This window comes from Chiroxiphia lanceolata, chromosome 9 (assembly GCF_009829145.1).
Source record: "Chiroxiphia lanceolata isolate bChiLan1 chromosome 9, bChiLan1.pri, whole genome shotgun sequence".
NCBI lineage: Eukaryota > Metazoa > Chordata > Aves > Passeriformes > Pipridae > Chiroxiphia > Chiroxiphia lanceolata.
The window spans coordinates 6,304,412-6,331,271 of record NC_045645.1 but is presented as its reverse complement, the minus strand read 5'-3'; the positions used below and the strand labels follow the sequence as shown (position 1 = coordinate 6,331,271).

General features: G+C 42.7%; 1 protein-coding gene across 2 annotated transcripts in view; it reads left to right on the top strand.

Moving 5' to 3' along the window:
* The window catches only part of TRABD2B (TraB domain containing 2B), a 278,818-nt gene that overhangs the window by 163,306 nt on the left and 88,652 nt on the right, over positions 1-26,860 (top strand). For both annotated transcript variants that reach the window (XM_032696985.1, XM_032696986.1), the window contains exon 4: positions 976-1,150. In XM_032696985.1, coding sequence (XP_032552876.1) covers positions 976-1,150 — 175 coding nt within the window. The remainder of the gene's footprint in view (positions 1-975; positions 1,151-26,860) is intronic.

Genomic DNA, 26,860 nt, shown 5'->3' with positions numbered 1-26,860 from the left:
CTGGATCTAGGTTTTGCAGATTAAGCTGCTTTCCAGTGGTGAGGCACAGAAAACCTCCAGAATGTGCCTGGGTCCTGTTAGCAGTCATCAGACACTGCCCACTTACAGTACTTCCCACCGTGGAGCACTTGGGCCCCCAAACTCTCGTGGTAGACGTTGGACCTTCACCGTGTCAAAATAAGTTGTTATCTTAATAATCTTTTGACTTGTCTGTTCATTACAGCTTGGACCTTGGCTCATTCCTGGGTCTGCCTCTGTTCCTTGGGGTTTCAGCCTTTCTTCTGTGTCTATGAACATCTCTTCTCACAAAAGCAGGGACTGAGGGAGCAGTTCTTGTGAAAATCTCTTCCTCAGAAATATCAGGAACATTCCAGGGATTTATGTGTTGTAATGCATTGACCTCTCTGGTGAGATCTAAAAGCATCTAAAGCTGCAAGAAGAATGAGAGGGTTTACCCTGTGTACATCTTCCTGTGTCTAGTTTCTCTGTCCTTGCCTGATTTAGAACTGTCAAGTTATTAAAAAGGCCCAGATACAACCCAAATCTTACAGTCCTTACTCAAGTTCATGGCGACCTTGGCTGGGAGCAGATCACAGGATTTTGGTATTAAATAACCAATGAACTGTTTTGAGCAAGAAGAGAATAAAGGTCCTAGTAACTCACCCAAATGTAACACCTGAAACTACATTTTGCTGAAGGAACAGAGAAAAGTCAAAATGAACTAAAGTTTTATTTAGAAAATACTAGTTTCACTTTGGGAAAAAAAAGTATATTCATTGATTTTTTTTTTTTTTTTTTAAGAGTTCCTAACAACCTCCCAAGCTCTGATCCACCTAATGGTTTTTGTTTTGGTTTGGTTTTTTTTAAATGATAGTGGTGCTCAGGTGGCTTACATAAGGCTGGATTAAAACATGGAGTGTTTTGGTGATTCCTGAACCAGTGCCACCTGAGCTATAGCTTCTCTCTCCATTTCAGGTCCCTAACTTCATCAACACAACACTCCCGCCCCATGAGCAGGTGACGGCTCAGGAGATAGACAGCTACTTCAGACAGGAGCTCATCTACAAGAGGAATGAGAGGATGGGGAAGAGAGTGATGTCACTTTTAAGGGAGAACAGAGACAAGAGCTTCTTCTTTGCCTTTGGAGCAGGTATGGCATGACTTTTTCTGTTTTACTCAGTTATTGTGATTGGAAGTAAAGTGTTTTGAATGCTTCAGGATTTTGTCTCTGAGCAGAAGCAGAAAGGTTTTTATTTGTCTAGACCTGCTTCTAAAATGCAGTTGTTGAAGGAGGTGAGTCTGGGTCCAACCTGGCTGCAGACAGGCTGCACTCCTTTGTTTTCCATCCAGCTGCAGAAATGTGAAGTTGATTGCTCTTCATGCTGCTGTGTTTGTTCCCTCCCCAGACTGACTTGTGGGCTGCTTGGGTTGTGTTCACACAATGGTTTGTAGCCACAAGTGTAGCAGATAGTTGAAGTTTGAATTTGCAAGCCCAGGTGCTGATGGCACACAAACCCTTTGGTGGCACAGGCACATGTGTGGCATACGGTGCTGGCCCAGAGTTTCAGACCTCTTGAGGTTGCTGTAATTAAGACTTCCTCAATGGGTGACTTAACTGCTCCATGTTTCTGTACAGATTTACTGGTTTTGGGCTTTGCACAAGTGCATGAGTTGTGTGTGTAGCTAAATATCAGCATTTTGAACCATTAAGTAAAAATCCAGTATGCCCCTCTGCCTGTTTAAATGCTCTCCCTAAAGTCTGCAGAACAAAAACATCTGCAGTACTTCTGTGAGTCTGCAACAGTACATGCCACTGTCCTTTTTTTTATTTCTTTTCCCTTTTCCAGTGGAATTCACATTTCTGTGTGATAAGAGTATAAATAATAACTGTTCAGGCCTCAGCTCAGCTGAATCCTGAGCACCAGCTTAAGTGTCTCTTTGAGCTCCCTCGACTTCAAGGCAGCCTGAGACTGCCGTGCTGAGAACCAATCTGCTCCTCCTGCTCCCTCTCCTTGGCAATTTCTCATTTTTGACAGAACTTTACTCCTCATCCCATGGCTCTTGCTATGAACTTTGGCAACAACTCACCTCTCGCTACTCACTTCAGTGGGAATTTTGATTAAAGACTGTGGGTTTTAGTGGAGACACATGCATTTTGATGTATTTATTTTTTGAGTGTATCCGGACTGAATTTTCCCAAGCTTATTTAATCTCAGGCTTGCCTGATGTTTCTGGCCAAGGAGTTTTGCTTAACTGTTTTTACAGTAGGAAAATATATCATGATGGTTCATAACTGGACAGGGATTCATAAAAACCAGGTTGTCTAACCCGAGGAGAGAGGTTTATCAGAGATTATCGAACATGATGGCTTTGACATAGTCTCCAGTTTTGGGAAATCCCTTAACCAATACATATTGGAGCTGAGAGGATAAACTCATATTGGGCATCACTGCCCACTTGCCCTGATCTACACGCTTTTCCAGGGCATCAGTTACAGACCAGGATCTTGAACTAGGTGGGTCATGGATCCAATCCAATCTGTGCTGATAACAGAAGTGAAATTAAGCAAATGGATACTAATTACAAGCTGCATTCTATAGAAAGGCACATTTAAATTTAACTTCTGGGAGGTTTAAGCTTTCGTTTCCTGTCCCCATTAGGCAGCACCTACCTGAAACTCCCTAGCAGCATCCCTTGGGAAAGCTGGCTTATGGAGAGCAAGTCTCACCCGTTTTTGGCCATGTTGAAAACTGCCTTTGTTGCTGGGTTGTTTCGTTTTCCCAGCACTGACTGTGGCAGGACAGAACAGACACATGCAGCTGGATTTATTGAGAGCTGGGACGCGGGAGATGCCAAGGAAAGCTTTTTGTTTTGGGTTCTTTGTTCCAGCATCCCTTTGGCCTTTCTCACCAAAGTGGGCCATCCCTGCAGGCCATCCCTACTTTAGTACAATTAATTCCTTCTTGCTTCTCTGGGGTGTTTTTTTCCTTCGTGCAGTAAGTTCTGAGAAAATTATTAATTTTTCAGTGCCAAAATTATTATGTGACTGAAGCGCAAGCAAGTTCATTTTCTCTTATGATTCAAATGCAGTTTTTTCTCTTGAAGAATTTTTGGGGGGTTTTGTTTCCTTTTTATTTTCCCCATGCACTGAATTATGAGTGGTGTTTGTTGATACATCTTGTGTTTTTCATTCTTATATTTAATTCATGAATTTTAATGGTTTCTTTGGTACGTGGTTGGGTTGTGAATTCATACAGTTTTCTAAAACTTTGAGCACTTGTTTTTGCCTTTTATAAAAGTGAATGGTGGATGTTTTTGATGAAAGTTCAGGCTTTCACATATTCCCATGAATTCTGAAGTGTAAAATTTTAGGAATGCACTTTTGGTTAGGACAGGCATGATAGAGTCTGCAGGAGCTCATTTGCTCCCAGAACAGTGCAAAAATTATTTCACTTAATTTAAGAATCTGCATCTTTAAGACTAACATGATGAAAGGGAAATAATTTGAAAAAAGTGTTCTGGACAATGTACTCCAAATTATGCTAAGCGTGATTCCTGCATCAATCCCTTTATTTTGAGGGTATTGGAACTAATGGATGAATAGTAATTAAATTATATATGTGTATTGTGAATTGTTTTCCAAATTTCATAGTCTCCCTCATAGTTTCTGGGGAGGGAAAAACTGGGTAAAACTGTGCTGCCAAATCAAATTAGGAAAATAAATGTTTTCCTAAATAAGAAAATAAGCCTGTTACGAGAAAAGCACCTTGGAAAAACTTCCCCAAATGCAATTTTATGGACAAGGGTTGCCGTAGGAGGGAGTCTCAAGCCCCACACGATGATTCACGTGGACTCAGTGGCATCTTGTATCTCACTGGAGAGATAGCTGGAGCCAAGGGGCTTGGAGATGGGGAAAACAGCTCTCCTGAGGTAGAGCCCTGCCTGATTCCTCCAGTGGCCTCCCTGCAGCAGCTGTACCCTATGGATACTGCCCTAGTGAAGGTTTACTTGGCTTTTGCACAGCTGTGTGCAGCAACTGAGGCTCTGCTGCTCCCTCAGGGCACCATCCTCAGCTTGATCTAAGATCTCAGTGCCATGGGTGGGTAGTTCTGTAGTGTCTAGTAATGAATTTGTATAATGAGCTTGACTAAGCCAGAAGGCACCACACAGGTGTCTTTGCAAATTACATCTGGTTTGGCTCAGTGAGTCCTGCTCCATGACTGTAGAACCAAAAATACCCATCAAAAACCCCAAAGAAACCCAATGACTGGCTTCATCTGAAAAGCAAGATGATGATTTCCTGGCAACCTGGTGCAGGAGCCTGGTGCTACTGAGCTGGAGGGTGCAGGTGTCTGTCAGCAAAAAGCATATGGTCAGTGTTGCAGAAATCTTGCAGAAAATCCCTTCTCAGCTGAAACTTGGTAGAGTGTAAAGCCCTGTCCCCATAACAAAACATGCACTTCACCATCAGGAAAAAAACACAGCTCATCCAGTGTAAGCTGAATTCCCAGCTGGCTGGATGAAAATGTGTGGCTGAAAATGGCAGGCAGAGGGAGATGTGCCATCCCCTCTCATCAGATCTAAATAACCTTCACGTAGGGACAGATCCCACACCCTGGTCCTGGCAGGTCTGGTAGGTCAGGTCAGCCCTGGAAACACCTGTTCTACCTTCACATGGAAGATGAGGCCATTGAAGTGATTGGGATATAGCAGGCAATTAATTCTGTTGCCTGTGCAACTCTGCATGTTTATGGGCTGGTTATTAACTATTTTATACATAGAATTTCTACCACCTTCATCCTGCCTCTCCTTTAATAGAAGGCTGATCAAAATCTTTCAGCAGAATTTTTCTGCCTACTTCTGAAAAGCAAGTCCACTTCTTGAAGATGTTGATCAAAATCCCGAGTGCCTGAGTGTCTGTTCTCCTGTAAACTGGGATTCCCAGTTAAAGTTTTACTGTGTTCTGTTTAGAGCTGTGGTGCATCATAGGAGAGGTGGCTCAGAATCTGGTCTGCAAGAGCACGAGGGCTGTGAAACACTGAACAGACAAGTCCTGGGACTGAAGGAGTGGGAAGGGGACAGGCCTTTAAATATCCAAGCACACTGAGATAAAACAGTTTTTCATAAAGCTTTTTTATGGTGTTGAAAGATGTTTTTTTCTTGTTCCAGTCAGAAGTATTAAAACAAAAAAAAAATTACTCAGTTCTGAATAGAGCTTTTCAGTTTTGTCATTCTTAAAAATAAAAAGTAGACTTTTCAATGGATTTCCCCCTTTCCCGTCTTCCATGGAATTACTCACAATTTAAATGTGTTGGAGTAATTCAGACTTTTAATTTATTCCTTTATAAAACATGTAGAAGTGAAAATGGTCATTTATTCTTTCTACTTTCATTTCTTTCTCCTCTCCAAGAAAAATACAGGCTTTGGGTAAAAGGGGACCCAGCTTGTACCCAGTTCTATAGACTTCGTTCTTCTCCTGCCAGGGTTTACCATATTCAGGCTTAATGTGAAAATATCACCATACCTGTATTCACAGTAATTATACTCCAGTAATGAAACAGCAGTTATTGTTTGTACAGTTAAATGATATTTTTCAGTTATGGGCATGGTAATGTTTCCCTTTGAATGACTAAGGGTTGCTAAATAGAGTACTTTCAAGTAAAATTTGGGTATTTGCTTGGGTTTTGTGTTTTGAAAATCCATCATGGATTGCTGGGAATTATTGATCTGTAATAACAGCCTTAGACCTCATATATACAGACAATTTATAAAGGGCCATTTACAGTCAAGAAAGACACACAGCCAAGAGCACGCAGGCTATTAAAAAGAGTTAATATTTTGGCAACTAAAACTATATATATGAAGTCAATGTTTAAGAAAAAATCACTCTGGTTTATTTCATTTTTATGGGCAAATAATTTTCAAGTAACACTTATGATAACAAATGGATAAATTTATGCCTGCAGTTAATTTGAACGATAATTTCCTTAGGATGTTTTACTTACTTGCATTTTTTTTCTTTCTTTCTTTTATGAGAGCTGTCAGTTTTGTAGCTGAGAGCTGGATTTACTGCTTCAGAAATTCGGATGCTGCTCCAGTTCATGATGTTTATTAGCAGCCAAATCAGTAGGGTTTAAGGCAGTGAGTTTGGTTAGTTAAAATAATAAATGTATCATGGGAGAATTTTCTTTAAGTGATGAGACAGAGCTGAAATGCAAGTACCATGGCATCTCCCACAGTAAGAGGGGAATCAAACTGTCTCTGGACCACGGCCCTGTGGTGGAGGAAAGAAAATGTTAAACCACCTCACCAGCCTCCTGCATCTGAGATGTCAGAGAGGACCCAAGCTGTTGTCCATGGTGTGGTGGAAGCCAGAGTGGGCTGGTGACCACAGCTCCAGATGCAGCTGGTGATAACAGGGATCTGTGTACCTGAAAGTACGAGCACTCTTGCTCAGCTGTAGGCTGAGGCAGCTGAGATTAGGTACCTATTGGTTGATGCATTAGGTTTGAATTTCTGAGATGCTCTACAAGAAAATAAATACGGTTGTAGATGTCTGTGTGTTCCCATGAAAGCAGAGGAATTCGTCCCGGAGTAGGAACAGCAGAAGTAGAATTTGATAATTTCTGTGCTCGGAATGAGTGAATTCCCTCCCCATCCTGCAGAGTTCTCTCAGCCAGCATTGGGCAGGCAGCATCATCAGTACTGATTCTGATCATCATAAATCAGACTGTTAACAATAATCATAGATAATTTGGGTTGAAAGAAACCTTTAAAGGTCATTTAGTCCAGGGTCTCAAACTTATTTCCAAAGTAAATGTTATCTGATAATTCTTTATAGTGGGACTCAGAAGTGGGTTTTCGGTAGGGAAAGAGAGAATTTTGCAACTTTTCTAAAGGATGGGGCTAGTGTGAGAGCACAGCAAGAATATAAAATCTCCTTCTCATAGTCCTCAGCTCCAGCTCTTTTCCTTTTGTCCTCTCTGCAGAGGATTCCCAAAGGGAATTTCAGCACACGCCATTTTAGATACTTGAGGTACCAAAGACAGAAACAGGCTCACCGTTCGCCTTCTGGAATGAGTAGGAGTGACAGACATCTCCAGAGTGACTCAGGTCTTGAATGGTCTTGATCACCACTGAAGTGTTCTTATTTTCCTCCAAAAGCTAAAGAGCCCCTGGGGAGATATCCAGATGATGTAGCTGTCTTGAACATGCTTCGTCGACGGTTAAAAAGGTGACCACAACTGAGCTGGAACGTGATGGATGTTGAACTGGGGCGGGTAGAGGTGGGATTTTGTTGTTACTGGAAACCATATTTCTACTTGGCAGTTTGGGAAAAGAAAGGATGTGATGGATACTGTGAGCAACTTAAACTCGGGTAATTAAAACCCTGAGAGTTTTTGTGAAAGCCATTAGCACCTGCCACCAGATCTGGCACCGAGGTTCACATGTGTTACTTGAAAGTGCTTTTTTCAGAAGGGAAATGCCTTCAGGCCTCCATCCGACTGCACTCTGAGGGATGGGGATTTACAGATGTCGAATATGCAAATAGCTGTTTTGCACTCCCAACTGATGCAGCGTTGCCTGCAAATCAGGCTCGGAGTTGCAGAGTTGATTCCGCTGGGAACTAAATCATCGGAATTCCGGTCCTCTGGCTACCAGGGTTGTGTCAGGCATCCTGATCCAGCGCTGATTAGTGGTGCTACTGACATCACTAGCACAGTTCATCAGCGGGTTGTCTCAGTGGAGCAAGAAGTTGGCGACCAGGAGATTGAACTTGGCGAGCCTACAAAAGAGAAGAAAAGGGTGAATTAACAGTTTGCAGATGGTAGAATTCCCTCTGCTCATGTTTATTTGGGCATCCAGATGCTTATAGTGAGATCAACCTATTTTTGTGTATGGACTTCTTTTGCTATTAGTTTTTAAGGCAAAGTATCACTTTGCTTTTAGAAAGAGACCTGCATGCTAATTTTGACCAAAATCATGTAACTGATTCATTTAAAAGTCTTCATTAAACAGGCAGTGCCTGATTCTTTTTTCAGACACTCTGTTGTAAATCAGGAGATACTCCACTGGGGAAAAGCTTGTTCCAAGTGTAAATCCAGCTTGCAAGCTTTTAAAAAAAAAAATTAAAAAATCAAGGGAACTTTTTTTTTTTTATGTGCATTGATCTTGTATAATATGAAGGTTTGGAAGTCCCTGAATATTTGCTTTTCACCTGAAGCTTAAATCAGCAAACAGAAAGTGCCTGAGTTAGGGAGGCCAAAATAAACCTGTCTGCACCACCCTATTATGAAAAGGGAACTTCTTGATTCCAGTAATTCCGATTTAAGAAAAATCCTTTTTTATAACAAGATATTAATCGTAGAAACATAGTATAGGGTATGGAATGATGAGGAGGATCTGGAGGCTGCTGCCACCTGTACCAGCCAAGGAAGGAAAGAGACACAGCAGGTAAAAGAACATATTCCTGTATTTGGGCTGGCATTCTGTTCTTTCTCCTGGTGTTGAGGGAAGCTGGGCAAGCCCTGGGCTGTCTTTGGTGGTCAGGTGGAGAATTCATTGTCCTCACTGGGGGAGTCCTGCCTGGCCACTGCTCACCTTCGCTTTCATCGTTGCTCCACTGAAGGTGCAGCCTCAAGTCCAGGTCTTTATGTTTGTGGCTGCAGGTATTCAGCTAAATGTTAAAAGCAGCTAAATGTTAAAATGGGCCTTGCAAACCGCAGCGTGTTTCACCATCTCTGGTGTAATTCTTCCCATGATGAATGGGAAATGATGCCTGCACGCAGTAGGATTTTGGTTTAAAGAAACCCATACATTAATGTCAGCTCCTCTGGGTCTCTGACGTTTTCGTATCATATTTATTATTATACCTGTGCCAAGTTCTACTGTATAAGTCTAATTCTGCCTGCCTGTTTTCAAAGAAAAGAACTATATTGTCCCCTCCTGTCTTATAATATAGAAATTTTGGCTATGCCCTTACTGTATTTCTCTTCAACATTTGAGATGTAAAAAATATAGACATAATTCAGGAAATTTTCTCTTTTCAGAACTGCAAAGAATCATGAGAGGCTTAAGCACTCTGCTGAACAGGAATGGGCTTAAACATGGGATGAAATACTTTTTCACCCACACACGCACACACAAGAGCTTGCTGTGTATCCACAGGCCACCCTGTAAGCTCTCAGGAGACCAGGCAGAGCTCCCATATAACTCTAGATTTCATAAGGGGAGTGTTGAAATCAATATATGGATGCCAGACAATTCATCACTTCCCATCCCAAAACTGTCTCATCTGAAAGCTCCCATCCAGCTTTAACAGTGCTGTTGGGAAGATTTTAAAGAAGCAGAGTGGAGAACCCAAAAACTGGCAACCTTCCTTTAACACTGAGGTTTCTGTGGGGTGCTCCTGTGAAAGGCAAACAGGGTACAGACTGCAAAGGATCCAAGGATCTTGTCTCAGCTGGGATACCTTTGTGGGCTACCTGCAGTGATTAAGATGTCTCTGCATCCAAGTGTACTTCTCATCATCCTTCTGCATGATGTTGTCCCAGACCAGAGGGAAATCTGGCTACTCAGTTTCCTTGAATTCAGAGCCTGGTATGCAAGCAAAGATCCTTCACATTAATGCAAGTTGATGGCCTTGACCTGAGTTCATGTTCCTTTCTGCTGCCCCTCCTGCCTGGGTGTGTATTCCGGAGGAGGAGCAATGGATATCCCAAGGCATCCTGGACCACCATAGCTGTATCCCCTGCAGATCCACTCTTGGAACCTCAGGCTATTAAAGCAAAAGCTGGAAAGGGAATTTAGTAAAGCCAGGAATTTAGGAACTGGTTTGTACTGCTTGTGGTGTTGGTCCCTTAGAGGTTCAAGCCATTTCTGACCAGTTTTAGAGCCCAGTTGCAGGAGGATTGCATATGGAGAGGAACTGGTGGTCATCCTGATGCCCTGGAAAGACAGGGCATGGCTGCTGGCTGGAGTTAGTTGTTTTGCAAAAGTAGATGTGAAGTTGAAAGCCTTAAAAAGCCTGGCTGTAATTTATGTGGATTTCTTGAGGATTTTTACTGGTATGGAAACTGGGACTGGAAATCTCATTAAACTGGGCGTTCTTGTGAGAGTTTCAGGTTTTCTTAGTCATGGTTGTGCCAGGAATATCATCAGAGCAAACTTGCTGAGAAAGGATTTATGGATTTGGGATCAGATCCTATTCTCTCTGAATTAATGGTAGTCCTGCAACTGACATCAAGGTGACTGACATGTGCACCTGGATGAGACAACATTTATTTATCACTCTGGTTGTTTAATCTAGGCTGCTACTTTCACTACATTACCCTCTTTATAAGCCTATTAAATCCCAGTTTCATTGTTATTTTCTCTGGTAGATCAGAAGAGAAGTGTCAAGGAAAAGAAAATGTATGCGAAATTTCCCTCTGCCCAAAACCAATATTTAAACATCAGAAATGTAAAGCGAAGGTAGAATTACTTAGAGGGGCAGAGGGGAAATAATTAAAGCTCCAGCCGGCAAGACGAGATGTCGTAAACTTTAGTTATTCCCCTCTCTTAGACATTGAAAACACAAACTCTGCCACCGTTCAGCTGTTTTATAGAGGCCTGTAGAAAGCAACAGAGGTCTGTTGGACAAAATTGCTCCGGTGGCAACTGAAGCTGGGCTCAAACCCAAGTCCAACAGCCGAGCTGCCATCTGAAATTGGACAAAATTCGGGCTCATGTCTGAATCTCAGCTCCCTTTCTGCTCTGTGCAGTAGACCTAATGAAACCCTGAGTCTGGACTGGACTGGTGGGGAGTGAGAAGCAACTTCATTTCATGCAAAAACATGCCTGTTTCAAATTGGTTTTAAAAAAACCCCCAAACTGCTAACGACATTTGAAAATATGGTAATTCTTGGCAAAAATGGACTGGCTACCTCTTGGTAGACAGGTTTGCTAAAGAGTTGTGAAATCAAACATGGCAAAGTATCATTTCAGAACCAGTAGGCTTTTCTCCCATCAACTTCCAAGGAAAGAAGAGGCAGGTGAATAAGCAAAAGGCCGGATGAATCTACCTTGAAACTTCTAGTTTTCAAGAGCTAGTCAGTGAGACCTACCAAATGCTTAGATTTCAATAAACTGTTGCTCATCAACTGAAAATTATTCTGCCAGAGAACTTCCAAACACCTTTTTAGTCTAAACACATCTTGGTGGTGTTGAGCTTTGGAACTCTCCCTGGCAGAAAAGTGAAATCTCCATCATTTTCCTGGAATAATGTTTCAGGACTGAAACCTATGTGACTTGTATTTAAATTAATAACTTAAATCTTTTTTAGTATTTTTCTGTACTTTATAATGGGAAATACCTTAAATACTGAGGTTTGAAAACTTTTTAAAATAGTATTTATACACTGAAGTTAAATGGAGAGAAAAATCAAATGCCAGCACTGGGTTAACTTGGTATGAAATTCGGCACCAGTTTTCAGTATTTATACAGAATTCACATTCACTTTGTGTTTTTCCTTGAGGTGTTTGAGGTACAGTGAAACTGCTGTGAGGTTCTTATCACTTAGAGATCTGGTCTGGTTCCAGTTGAAAATTTTGCAGTACCTCTCACTGGGAGGATTGGTTTAAAAGGAACAGAGATCTACCAAAGAAATAAAGACTTCATTATTGACATCAATGCTATTTTTAATCTGGTTTCCTAAGGAAATGAGGCTTAAGCAATGGCAGTGTTTGTGAGTATGTGTGTGTGTACATAGGTGTGTGTGACTATGTCTTTGGCCCTCGTAAATTCTTCATCTGTTGGGTGATTATAACCAAACCTGACAGATGGCTGGAGTCTCCAAGATAATAAGTTCTTCAGTGCTTCATGAAAATAAGTGGTTGGATGGAAGAAAAAGATATTCATAGTGTGCATCCACTGAAAAGGCACAGCATGAGCTCAACTTTTATTAAATTTCAGAAAATCCCAACGGGAGAAGGAGGTGAGACACATCCCCATAGACAACTGCTCTGTACTGATTCCTCTACACGTGAGAGGATGTGGTGTGTACTACATAGATCATGATTTGAATGTAACAATGATGTTTGCAGTAAATAGTTACTATCTAGAGTGTCCCAGGAGACACATGTTACCTCTGGGCTGCTCTCTAATGAGGTGTTCGTTCTCAAGGCCAGAGCAATAGCAGGGAACAGGTTAATAAATGTGACCAAGGCATGGCTCCAGGGCTCTCTATAAACCTAATGAGTCATGGGCACTCAAACTGTGCAGCCTCACTACTGCTAATTGGTCAAGTGTGCCATCAACCGTGCCCAAAAATGTTCTTAAGTAGCCAAGGGGTGAAAAAGAGCATCAGAAACTCCTACAAGTCCAGGAGGCAGCCTGGGGCAGCATTCCTGTGTGCAGAGTTCAGGAACACTTTCCCCAGAACCAAGGTCATTCCCCTGAGAGCTGAAGCAGCTCACCCACCGGCAGTGGGGAATATAATTAAGAAACAAAGGAGAGAATGAAGCATGACCTGGAGAAAAGCACATTTACAACATTACCTTATCAAACAAGGGGACGGTTGTCACTTAGCAGTTGGAGAAGATGCTCAGAAAACATTGTGGTGGGGAGAGTACTTGAAACCTTTCCAAAGAAAAATACAGATGGGGGTCACCAAAGCCAAGTCAGAGTTAGTTCTTAGTTTTATTCCTTTTTGGTTGAGATTGAAAATTATGTATCTAGTATCTTGGGGTGGGACTCTCCCTCTTGAACTGTAGTGTCTGAAATTTCAGTGCATCTTCTGTGTAAGGTCATCAGGTTCCTTTGAAACCCTCAGAGGACAAATCCTCCCACTTATCTCAGATGCATATTTTAAAATGGAAGGAATTGCCCTCAGGAAACATCTTTCCACTGACCACAGAGGAAGCCTAGAAAACTGGCCACCAACACATGCCTGACTTTCAGATGAATGGGATTAATTGAACCCTGAAAGCAGGAGTTAAGAATTCAGGGTGTTCTGTCCTTACCTCTACCTGACCTTGAGCAAGCAGTTCAATGTACCAAGAGCTCCCTGAGCAATGTTTTGCATTACTGCCAATGGTAGAACTTTATTAGTCCTGAGGCAAGTTTGCAAGCAGAAGACTGACACAGGATTGCTTTCCATCATGCCTTGGAGAGCATCCTGGCACGAACTCTAGGGGAAAAGAAAGCCCTCTGCCACCAGCTCTGGAAAACTCATCCAGCTCTAGGTTTCCTTGTGGCAGGAGAAGGAGCTGTAACCCCCGTGGCAGTGCACAGCTTTCACATCCTCTCGTGTGACGTGGTTGGAGCCCCAGGTTGGCCAAATGTTTTATCCCCTGTTCAGATCCCCCTATGAGCCCCAGAGCTCAGAGCAAACTTTCCCTCTTTGTGGTTGCATAGAAGAGGTGGATTTGGACATGCAGAAGTGTAAAGTATTTCCATCTTTCCCTTCCTCTTGGCTGGAGGGACCAAAAGCCACTTTGGTGCCAGCACTGTCATTTGCAGCCTGGTCTGCCTGGAGCTGTGCAAAGGACACAGAACTGCTGACAGGAGAGCAGGCTCTCATTTCTGTTCATCAGGCACAGTTATCCCTTTTTCAAGGGAAGAAGGAAGCAGTCAAAAACAAAAAAAAAGTTTTGACCATGTGTCTAATTTGTTCACTGATCTCTTGCAACCCAAATCTGTGTATGATTTGGGTTGTATGACAGTGAGGAGTGATTTGGACGTGGAGACCCTTTGAAACAGCCTTCTGATATCACTTGTCTTTTTGCACGCAAGATTTAGAGCAAACTAGGAAGGCGTGTGGGTGGGTTTTCGGTTTTGGGGTTTTTTTAGTATTACAGAGAGACTCACCAGACAGTCTCCCCTATGGGGTCACTCACCCAGTCTGTAGTATTTACTCAGCATCTCTCTGAAACGCCAGCGTCTTAGAAGCTGTCTTCCTGAATTTACATTCCCAGTTCAATCATCTCCCACAAGATAAAAGCCCCAGTGTTGGCTCCCCTTTACCTTCTGCACTGCACAGCGCTCCCGTCAAAAGCGAGCCCTTCGTCGCGGCGCTTTTGTTTTTCTTCGTACCTGCCAATCACCCCGCTTGCCTCTGCCCAAAGTTTGTTGTCTTTGCAGTTGGTCACAGCATGAGCTACCAAAAGCCTCGCTGAGCCTGACGGGGTATTCTGTTGGCCTAACCCTAACACGCGATCTTCCACCTCCCCGGCGCACAAAGGGCCTTTTCACCGGCCCACCGCAGCTCCGAGGTTTCATTTCATGTGTTACAATTAATCTGTATTTATTGCCACTTATCTTTAAATGGCTAACAATATCAAGAGTTTAAAAAGTGCTTTTAGTGTCAAACTGGGTCAATTAAAACTCTACTTAAAATATTTGCAAAACTTCTAGCCTGAAAATTGCCCCCTCGGTCTGCTGTTAACCGAAATGGTTTAAATAAATACGCGCAGCTTGAGGAGACTGACATTAGGTAAAATTCCCCTTGATATTTTAGCAGAATCCAAAATTAACTTGCTTGCTCCTACATTGGCTTGTTTTTTGGGTTTTTTTTTAATAAAAGGAGAAAAATGAGTAATATTTTAGATGGTTGTAAGTATTTGTAAGATTGAAGCAATCAATTAAAAAACCTCAGGAGATAGCCTAGAAACTTTTAATTGCAGAAGAGACCATGAGATTAGTCAGCCTGGTCTCCTGGAATTTCATCCTGTTCTTTTGTGGACCATAATAGCATGTGTTTAACTCTGAACTTCAAACCATGGGCCACAAGGAACCATTTTTTTTTTTTTTAATTCTTTCAATATTGAGCGTGGGCAATAAAGTACTAGAACATAAAATATTAATTAAATAATGAAAGAATAGTTTTTACTTGTGTAAGTTGGGTTTTACTGAAGGTTGAAGATGGCTGGAGGAATCCACTTTTTCCCCTTGCAGAAAAGCCCCCATTTTTGCCTTGAACATTTTTTTTTTCAAGCTCAGGTTGCAGGACAGTCTTAATAAATTGTGTGAGGTAAGTGCTGGTGTACTGCCCATGGGGACTCAGAACTGTTGTGCAGCTCACCCAAGGTTGCACTGTGTTAGGATGGTGAGAAGTCCCAGGAGGGACCCCCAGGTAGGACTTAGCTGTCTTGGATGCAGTAAATGCACAGATGAAGTGAGATCTCAGGCTGGGGGAATTAACTACCTAAACTAAAGGTTGGTTCCCATGGAGCCACTTGGACTTAAAACTCTGATCCTCAAACACTTACTGCTCACAGCAGCAACATTAATGAAGCCTGGTTTCCTATGGATTTAAGTCATTTGCTTGGATTCCCAGCAGTCTAATAAGGTTTGAACTGTAGCTGAGTCATTTCTATTAATTAGGGCATTTGTATTATCTTTATGGGTCTCTGATGTCCCTAAAAAGGCTCACCCTGCAACTTTTCTTTCCACAGGAGAGATTGGTGAGTCTCTATCCAGCCATCTGTATTCATAAAATATATAAGAAAGGACTCTCTTGGAGACAGCTGCTCTTCTGTTTAACAGATTTGAAATTTGCCCATGGGTTCAGAGTATTTCTAGGGAGATCATAAAAACAAAAACATAGACACAAAGGGACAGCAGGATCCTGTAAGCATCATGGGTTTTGGAAGCAAGGTTAAAATGAAATTGCCATATTTATGCAGTGTAAATATTGCACAATTTGAGGACACCAAATGGTTTTGATCATGTCTTTAGTAATTTGTTCTTGTCAAATAGTTAATTAAACAAATCTGACTTTCTCAAATGTTTTGTAAGTCCGTTTTTACGGGATAGGGAAGGAAACACATCTTGAAGAATTGCTTTTGTTTAAAAAATAACATAAAAAATACAGGGGTTTTTTTCTCCTTGCCATCCATAAAGACAGTGGGATTATGTCAATTTGGAGGAAAGCAATTGTTCTTCAGTATTAGTGTTCTGATGAACGCAAAGATACTGGCTTATGGGTGTGCTTTGAATGCTCTTTGGTTGCTGTCCTATCTGTCATTCTTTTAGATTTTGTTTTTAATCTTAGTCACTGTATCAACAAGCCAAGTGATGCTGACATCTAAGTGCATCTCAAGAATGGCAAACAGCACAAAGCCAACAGCTTGCAAACGAGTCAGACTGAAATATGTTTGCATAAACTTTTTTTCCTTTTTTTTTTTTATGCTCACAAGCAGGAATACTGCAAGTTTCCCATTACTGTTTCTCACCCCCACATTATCGTGTCCCGTCATCCTGGTTTCAGTGTGACACACAGCCTTGTGTGGCTGGGATTGATTTATATTCTCCTCTTCAGATGTGACACAAACACCTCCCTTGGAAAGGTCAGGTTTGAGATCTGTCTGAAGACCATTGCCTTTGGCAACGTTAACTGAGCCCCTGACAGGCTTTTACTCTGGACAAGGCCTACTGCCTTAGACTGGCTTTGTGCTAAAATCTTTAATTTCCCCAAAAAGCCATTCGGGCTGTGTGTTAATATTCGGAGCTTTCTTGCATGGATCTGGATACCAAAGTGCCCTGACCAGCTTTAGGGGAGGTCAGTGATGACAAGCTGGGAAGTGTAACAACAGGGGGGGTGAAAGCTCTGAAACTTGGTGGCAGTGTGTAGTAAGGGAGGAAAGTAGTTCCAGTTTCCTGTCAGGGGAACTAGCCTAGCTCTACACATCTCTGCTAGGAACACTAGAACCTGCAGGCTAATTTCCCTTGAATTTTGATGGCAGGTGGAAGTTCATGTGGTTATATTCCTATTTGGAAAGAGGTGGCTTTGGCAAGAGGAGGAATTTTGTGGTACTGTTCCTGTTCAGGAAAAGACTCAAACTCAGTCTTTCCTAGGTATTGGAAGAGCAGCTCGTTCTCCAAACACAGATCTGTAGGAAAACACACTTTGCTGGTTCCACTGATCAGGAAAAAACTTTTCTACTTTAATGCTATTTTCTACTAAAATTAAGTGTTTAGGATTCTTCGGGCTCTCAGCTCCTCATCTGCTTCCATTGGAAACAGAGAATGAAACAAGAAGGCTTTGCCAAAATTTGGCTGAAACGAAGGAAATACTTGATTGGGCCTCACCAAGGGGCTGGCAGAGAGGAGACTGAGTACCAGTTCAGTATGGCACGGGCACAGGTCTAGTATTATTGAATGCAAACACAATTGTATTCAAAATCTCTTCCTGCTGGGTGAGAAAGGGAAATGAATACAGGAAAATAAAACTTGAGTCTTAAAAGGGAAGGAGCTGTGCTTAGTTACTAGCTGTGCTAGTTATAGCCTGTAACTGTGGGAAAATGTGATGAGACAGTTTACCCAAGCACATTTGCTTTTTTCTTCTTTGTTTTTGGGGGGTTAATTCTGCGCTGTTGTGTATAAGCAGGCAGTGATGGATTGTCCCAGAGTTCTGTGCAGAGCATCGAAGAGCACTGGATTTAATTGTCCTGCATTTATTGTACAAAAGGAATGAATTATGGGCCACTTTACAGCATCTCCAGTGAAAGTGATTATCAGCGCTGCTCCTCGCCAGAGATATAACTCTGTCAAGCAGACTCCCTCCTCTCTTGGGTTCCTTGGAAAAAGCTTGTGAATTTATTGTCTCTTGCCATTAAAAGCTCAGGGTAAAACACAAAACCAAAAGCTGCCAATATATATTCAGTTCAGATGTTGTAGGAATTTCTTGTTCCATTTTTTTCCTTCTTTTCCCCTGAGTGGAAGATCAGTCAGGATTTTTGGAGCGTGCAGCTGAAATAGTGCAGCAGAACGTGTCCTCTGTTGATTGCTCCTTCTGATATTGTAGGTGAACTGTGTGGCTGAGAAGAGACCTGGCTGTTGGCTTCAATTAGCTTTGTCCAGGGCTCATGCACATGCACAGCACAGCTGGTCACGATGCCATGGAAAAAGGCACCTTTCACCCCTCTGCACCCAACTGTATCTCACAGCTGTTTTCACACTGCTCCTCCCTGCATTGCACAGATAACCCCAGGAATAGGTTTAAGCTGAGGAGGACGTATAAAAGGAATGTTATGGGCTCTGCCTCACAGACACTGCACAATAACTCAACTGCAGAAGAGTGGGGAGTTTTGCTCTTTACCTTTTCTGTTGACTTCTGAGGCATAATAAAGGACAGCAGGATGAATTCCAGGAACTGCAACATTTCCTGTCAGAAAGATATTTGGGGGTGATGCTTCCAAACGTTGCAGAAAAACAGCTGCAGGGGAAGTTTTGTGTTGGGGTTTGTTTAGAGCTGCTGAATCACTTTCAGTGCTTTGGGGAGCTACAGGTCCCCTCTGCTCAGGTTTTCGTGTTGCCATTCAAATGAACACAGGATTCCTGTGTGCTCACAGATATTTTTGTGCCTGAGATAGCCCAGATAAACAAGTGAATCAGCACATGGATGGAGATAACGATGTGTACTCAACTGTGCAAGCTCTTACAAAAGGTGCCTTTCTTCACTCCTCCACGTGAACAGATTTCACATGGTTTTATCAACAGGTTGCCAGGAAGTCTGTTCTTGAGAAGCAGTAGAAAAAGGGAAAAAAAGCTGTAAAAAGCCCTGGACTATAATGGCACTACCAGGTAGCATGTGCAATTCATTTAACTATGAGTCTACAGATGTGTTAGCTCATAGCTGTGGTAACACTCATGGCAGCAGTCCTCGGGCTGAAAACTGTCCTGCTAATTAATAACAGCAAGGAACAGAGGTTGTGCAGAGTGTCACAGCGACAGGTCATGAATTAGGAGAGGAGCATGTTATTTTGAAATTATTCCCTGTGTGTGATCATGCATTTTGGATAATCAGTTAATCATCAAACTCTAGGGATGATTCTATGATTTCTTCCACTGTATTGTTCAACTGATTTATTGGAAATCCTCTGTAAGTTGAAGGGGTATCAGCTGCAACAGAGAAAATTTAGGAAAAGGGACTTGGAAGTTTACCTTATGCACTGAAAAGTGTGTCTGAACTTGAACAGAGTTGCTGGGAAAATTTGCAGAGTTAAATGGCTGGATGAGCCTTCCACTCCCTGAGTTTGGGAAGTCATGGGTGGCCTCTTGTCCATTAATGAGCCAAAGTCTTCTGGATGACAACCTCGTGACAAGATGGTCCTTCACTCCAGAATGCCAATGGTGGCTTTCTGTAGGAACATAAAGGACAGGTTCCCCAGGGGGAAAAAAGAAACACAACATAGTAGGATCAGTATTTTACGCTGTGAGACTTTTCACTTTCTTTTGTTAATAGCTATTTGCCTGGTGGTTGCTAGATTCATTTGGGATGTGGGAAACAGAAGTTCATGTCCATTTCTGATTCCTGAGTTAACACAAGGAATTGACTGTTTGATTTGCTTTTGGATTAATTACTGCAGGAGGACAGGGACGGTTGGAGCATCCTCAAAAATTCCAGAAGAGTTCTTGTGTAGCAGATAATTGGGCATTATCCATCGCAACCAATTTAATTGGATGACTTTGCTCTTTTTAGGATTCAGTACATGCAGATCCGAGGGCTACGTTTCCAAGTTCCCCAAATCTTAAGACAGTTTTGCTCTTTGGTCAAATAGAAGTTAAGTTCTCAATAACCAGAGGTTTTGCTGAAGGCTGGATTTTCAAAAGGTCTGAGCCCTTAGCAGTTTTGAAAACCTGGCTGAACTTTAGTGCAAGCTTGGCCTTAGAAACCTTTTATATCTTCATTGAGCACAAAGGGACAGTCTGTCTTGTAAGTCCGTGCCTTCATTAGGAGGAACTGAATCCTATTGATTTCAACATGTATTATGGTGGGATCAGAGCTCTTCAGTGTCCTTACTTAAAAGCACTGCCATGGCAACAAGGGCAGCAACCCCAGGGGCAGGGGGATGGGAAATGGCATGAGGTGGAGAAGGGACATCCTCTTCTCATTGACAGGAGACTTCCCCATAATAGAAAAGGGAGGGGGAAAGCTTGATAAGTCAAGTGGCTTGATTTGTAAGTGAGCTTACTCTAAAGCAAACACAATGCCGTATGTGTCTCATTTGCCAGTGAGATCATCTGTTTCTTTGTTAGGGAAGAAAATGTGTTTCCCTTCCAAGTCCAGGGCCACTCGGGCAATTTACATGAACAAATAAAGATGAGGTTTAGCAGCACTACATAAATGAAATACAGCTCTAAGTGGCCACCAAAGAACCGAGCTGCTCGAATGGAAGAGTGCTGGGACGCGAGCCAGGCGGCTGCTGTTTGCCATGCCTGCTTACGATTCCCCATCCAAGCATTGCTCAGATGCTGCTTGCTGAGGTAACGTTTATGGCTGTAGCAAAACATATACTGGGAGATAAACAAGCTATGCTACAGATGAACAGCAGGGCAGAGAATGTAAAGTAAATGCGTGCCTTAGCCATGGTCTTTACAGAAAGTAGTTGGGCTCTTGCTAGAACAGCATCAGTCGAGGCTCACTGGGGCAAGGAATATTCATCTCTTGATAAAAGTGATGCACATCTTGTTTCTGATATCTTTTATACCAGCTGCATCCTTTAGTTGTTCAGATGTATTAAATGGAGTAATTCCTGACTTGAGAGTAATTCCTCTTTGAGATTAGGATCTGGTCACCCTTTATTTCAGTGCTTCTAGCCATGAAGCAGGTCTGTAAAATAGCTCACACATGGGGAAAAATCAAAACACTCCGACCCAGAGCTGCATTTCATTGTGGATTCAGCAAACATGTAAAGATTCTAAATGCTGTGGGTTCATTGCTGTTTCCTCGTTACATTTAGAACTGGTGTGAGCAAATATCAGCTCTATAGCACTCCTTCTTCCATTTCCAGTTCAGACTGCACATCCACAGTCTGGCACAGGACTGGCCAGTGGGGCATTGTGGTATCCCAGATGTCTTTTGTACAGTTCAGTTTTGGGAGTGAGACTGATGCACTTGGACAAATCTCAACCTTATGTAAAACTGTTACCAGTCAAAATACCTTGTACAAAATACCTTGAACAAATCACTCCATCTCTGCTCATTATGTAGCTTCTCTGTGTAGTTCCAGGGTCGAGGTCTGAGATGGAATTGTGTCCATGGCATTAGTCTGAGCATACAGAGACAGGTCTGTTTGTTCTGTAGTCATGACTTTTGGCAAAAGCTGTGTGTTAGCTCCACCCTTACTGTGGGAGGCCTGAGAGCACAGAATGGCTCCTCAAGTTCTGTCAGTGTCAGTGAATGGCTGCAGTGCCATTCAAACTGTCTCAGGACTTCTGACAGTATATTCTTGTCATGACAGAACTGCCATGCAGGCAAGTGTCTCTGGGGCTTCCTTTAGTTCCTTTGTATGCTTATTTATTTGTTCAAGGTTCAGGAGGAAGTCTTGGTTTGACAACCCTATCAAACCTCTGTTCAGTTACATACACAATGTTTAAATAACTCATTTTGATCCCATCATTCTCCTCTCTTTCCTTTCCTTACCTTCCCTGCCCTTGTTTCTTTTGTACCCGCACACCCCCAAAAGGTGAATTTAAAGCAAACAAACACTTAGAGCATATGTATAGGATTTGACTGTATACATAAGCTGGAATGAACCTAAACTGCACCAAAGTGTTTATTGGAAAGTACTATTAAACCAACAAAATCTTTCAAAAGTTGAGTTACTGTAACATAGATGTAACTGATGTGGAAGCTGTGGGCTGGGCAGGGCAAACCTTTGATGAGAGTGTCAATGAGAATGTCGGTGTGATGCTAGAAAGGCCAGTGCTTTGCATTTGGCCTTTGGGTTTCACATCTGTTGTCCTCAAGCACTGCCATGAATGCATAGCTGTGTTATAGTTACCCTGGTTTGTAGTTCAGCAGATGGGATGTAGTTGTTCAGTGCTCTTATTGGAAGTATTCTTTATATCAGCTCATTTTTTTAAATGCTAAGACCTGGATATCCATGGTAGCTGACTCCAGGTAGTTGAGCAAAGTAATTATTAGGAATTAGGTATTTTAGTTATTCAGACATTATAGGATTTCTCCTGTATATGTCAGGTAGGAAGTAGATATCTCCAGAGAAATATCTACAACTCTCATAAGAGCTTGATCTCACTCTCACAGTGTCTGTCTCTCTGCACTGACTATAGTGGACCCTTAGGTAAAGTGCCGTGGTTAAATACCTAAAGTTAGGCAAAATCTGGGCTGGGAATTGGTACATCCCAAGGACCTTATGAGGGGAACAAACCAGCATAATTCTTCCTAGTTGACAGATAAGAGACTGAGCTAATATACCCAAAGCAAATCAGAAAGTCTGTGGCAGATTTAGGAACTGATCGTGGGTATTCTAAGTCCAGTTATGGCATTAACTGTTTGCATGCCATTGCTGCTGCTCACAGCTGATGCTTTATATCCCTCCAAACAAAATACATATTTCTAACATATTGTTAAGATATTTCTGTGTGTGTGTATATCTATATAAAAATTGCTGTCAAGATACACCTGCATTTCCTGATGCCATAGTTACCAGGTGTCATTGACATGTACAATTTCTCTCAAAAAAGGCTGTTAGGTCCAACCCAGTTTTGGCTGATGTTGGATTGGAAATAAATGCACTGAGAATTACTGAATCCGAAGATCTCACCTGGCTCAGGAAGTCCCTGAGCTGCAAAAGGCTGGAGGCTGGGAGGGTAGCAGGGGAAAGGATCCCTACAGAGCTGCCCTGGTGTTTGTGCTCCTCACTGGCCATTGGCAGTGGTGGGATGATGAGTTACGTGGACTTTTAGTGTGATCCAGTACCTCTGCTCTTGGGTCATTTTGGTAGAAAATATGTGTTGTCTGGTGGGCTCAGTCTCATCCTGATGGGCCTTTCCCATGTCCCAGAAATCAGCTACAAGCTGACAACACAACTTAGCCCAGGAAGAGCGAGAAGAGCCTGGGTGGACTCTTGCAGCATATCAAGGAATATGAACCCAAACTTCTGTTCAACTTTCCACTAAGTACAGTGCCATGAATGCTCAAGAATCCAACAGGGGAAATCTCGTGGGATGTTGTGATGCTGCTAAATGTAAAAGAATAAGACTATTTTTAGCTTAAACAGTTAACAGAGTCTCACAAATCATGTTGAGAGCATGGTTGTGATTATAGATCTGTAACATGTTTGCTGTGATAAAAAGCAGAGCTGTGTCAGGTGTTCTTGTTAACATAGTGTTTGTACACTGAGAGAATAGGTGCAGCTGTGGCTGAAAAAAGATTTATTTTTTTTAAAAATCAGCGGTTCTGTTTTACTAGCAATTATTCATTTATAAACTGTAGCAGAGGAACAGCCAGAATCGGAGGCAAGGCCTGCTAGTCTGGAGGTTGGGAAGAACTGTAAAATGAGAAACACACTCCACTCCCAGGACAGATGTCCTTTCCACTTTGCTGACTGTCCTCAACACCTGCTGCACTTCAGACATGTGCTTACCTTCAGCTTATCTTCATTATGACAAAACCATCACTTGAAGTGTAACATGTGCATGTGGGCTTTCCTGGGTAAGATGGATCATAGAATCGTAGAATGGTTTGGGTTGAAAGAGGCCTTGAAGTTCCAACCCCCTGTCATGGGCAGGGACACTTTCCACTAGACCAGGTTGATCAGAGCCCCATCAAACCTGGCCTTGAACACTTCCAGAGGTGGACTTAAGTGTGTGCCTTAAACTTCCTTAAATTGCCCTTCTAATTTGTTCCTTTTGAGACTGGTGAGAGAACTGCTGCTGTCAGACTTGCTCATCTTGGCTTTATAAGGAGCTGAGTGTGCTTGGAGATGCTGGAAATGTAGACCCTTCTCAGCCTGGTCACCCTGGTAAATATTTCACATTTATGATATGCTTTATTGGCCAGGGACCAGGTTCTTAGCCAGTACATGTGTAGTTGGCTATACTGGGCAGTTTGGTATGAGCCAGTGTTTGCCCCAGGTCACTGGGCCGTGGGAATGCTCACAGCGTTCACCACAGCCATGGATGATGGGAATCCTTGTGGCACTGATTTCCAGTTCAGTTTGTTCTGGGTCCTGTTCACTCCAGTCAGGTGTTTCTGCAGCTTTAGTGGATGTCTGAGCTAACTAAGAAGATTCTGAGATATTCTGAGTTTGGGAAACATGGGGGAAAATTACATGGAAAAAACCCCATGCTCATTACTTACCTCACCTGCCCAATCCCCAGTAGATTTAAGGATTTACAAGGAGCTCTCCCAGGAATAGACATCCTGGTTTTTATGGGGCTGAGTTCAGCAGTTTGTGAGATCAGAGTGGGAGCACTAAGTCCTGAATTTGTTTCAGGTACTAAATTTAAAGTCTGATGGGGAACTTGGGAGTTTTTGGTTGTTTAATTATTTTTTTTTTTGAAAATTTTTTGTTCGCAAACTGAAAACAAGACCTGATGCATAAAATTTCAGGTAATAATTTTCTCTAAGAAAACGCCATTTGTTTAAAATTAAAATTATTCATAGGTATAATTTGGCAAAACTGTATTTTGTGAAGGAAGTTCAGTTAGAAGTTTTATATTCCTTTGCTGGGATACCAACATGAGCAGATCTATTTTGTGATTATGTAATGGTCCTTTATCTTAAACTTCAATTTTGTGACATCACATATAAAAAATTAGTTCACAAGTGCACATGGAAAGCTATTTTTTTATCCTTTTGGGCCTGTGAGATGCCTTTGGCATCTAGACATGAGTCTGGTTTCTTGGCTCTTCATGATCCACATGGCAGTGTTTAGTCAGCTCCTCCCTCCTGTGATACAACCCCGATAACCTCGAGCCTTGGAGAGGTGAAATGGCATGAATTCCCACCATCTTTGAAATGTAGCAACTTGTTCTTCTAGTCTGGACTTGTCTTGGGTCTGCTGGGCAATGTCCTCAAAGTTCATGTAAGGAGCTTTTCCCACAAATTTAGCTACTGCACTTTGGTCTAAATCACATTGAGAGCTTCCTGGCTCTCCCTCCCTTTGAAAGACTCATGTGCATCCCACTTATATGAGCTGTAGGAAGGTGATCTGTGCCTAAGCTTGGCTTTCTTTAGCCCACATAATCCTTAACTTGGACCTGCAAACTTGAGCCCCCCCAAGCTGAGAGAAGTTTGAAGCTGAGATCTAAAGACAACTTCTGTTTTTACTGGTGGTCCTTGAGGGATACAGTGAGTACTCCAGGTTGTAACTTCATTGTATGATGACTCCTTGCCCTGTGAGAAGTGTCTGAAACTGAGGCCCAGGTGTGATTTTGGGGCCATTTGCAGATGCTCATTCAGGTGCAGGTTTTGGGACTGGTGGGTTGCTGATACCCTCACAGACCTGTGACTTCTCATTCAGTAAGTGTGCTGCACCCTCCAACTGCTGTGCTTGCTGTCTTCTCTGCTTCCCCTGTCAATGGCCTCAAGAGATGCCCTGGAAGCATCTAAAACCCCTTTGGGATGAAGCATGGTAGCTCTACATCCCACACTGCAAGCAGAGGCTGCAAGGCAGCTCCTCCACCTGAGCTGAAAGTGGTGGTGGTCCTCCAACAGCAGCCTGCCTGGCCTTGAAGAGGTCAGTGGTGGGACTTGGAGTGAAAGGAGATGGATGGGACTGGATGGACCAACATCAAAGTGGCCTGGGAAGAGTGAGGGCTCCATGGGTTTGTGATGTTTGGTTCACAGTGCACTGGCCCCCTGCCATCAGGCAGTGGTGCGGTGCCAAGGGGATACGGCACAGGGCCCAGCACCCTGCGTCTGCTGAGACAGAACATGAGAATCCACAGCAGAGCCAAGCTCTCCCCCTTCCCAGCTCTTCTTCCAGAAAATGGCTAATGTAAATAAATTGTCTGTTCACATGTGTTTTGGCCTCTGAATGGAAACACTTGTCCGTGTGCCCTCACCAGCCCCGCTCCCTCCCTCCCGTGGCGCTTTTGCTAAATGAGCTTTTCTTGCTCGGTTTCAGCTCAACCCGGAGTTATTCCATTGCTATTTCCCTCTTGGACTGATAACGAGACGAAGGAGCAGGCTGTAAAGCTGGTGACATATACCAGCCCTAATAATGTGCAGGAGCTAAAAGGTCCCCAAGCCCTGGTTTGTGCAGCAGATAAACACTGGGCAGGGACCCAGGGGCTGCCCAAAACCTGTGTTAGGCTCTTAACGTACCTTTCCACTTGCCCTGGTCTCTGAGGAGCTCAGACTTGTTAAAAACTCCTCCCTTGATGCTAGCAAAAGTATGGCAGTATCCACGGTGTTCCCTGGAGCACCAGACTTGCATGGAAACTCTTGATGTAACTAAACCTTAACATTACTGATAGTAAGTTACTGAAGGGGAAAATAACATACATTTAATACTAGAATTTCATTAAACGATAATACAGGTAGGTTACTGCAGGGGAAAATACTCATGCAAATTCATTTTGACCGGGTCACTCTAACTTCAGATTGTTTTGCACAGACAAGGAGAAGAGAGGTGGTAGGTCACATGTTGCAAAATGTTTCAGATGCTTCCAGTTGGAAAAATAAATATTCAGGCAATTACAATGCCCCTTGTTAAAGGAGGAGATGGAAACATATTGTCATCCTGCTCACGATGTGCATTTCCTGTGCTGCAGGTTAATCAGCCACCGAGACATCCTTAATCTTGTTGGATTATTTGCGGCTGCACCTGCCTGAACTTTTTCTCTCCTGATTAACATTTGATTAAATCCACTTTTAAAATGCCAGTGTGACTGCAGCACCAGGGGGGCGCGTGCGGAGAGTGTTTTGCTCTCCATCCTGATTGCATCTGCATTAATTATGCTAAGTGCAGTGACAGCAACAATATTGATGTAACAGAAGTTTATTAGGTTGATGTGGTCATTCAGACAAGAGGGCTGTAAGCAGCTTCACATGCTTCGGCTGTGGCCTCCCATGAGGAGAAAATGTCATCTTATTATTATTCAGATTGACCTGATTTGGGTAATT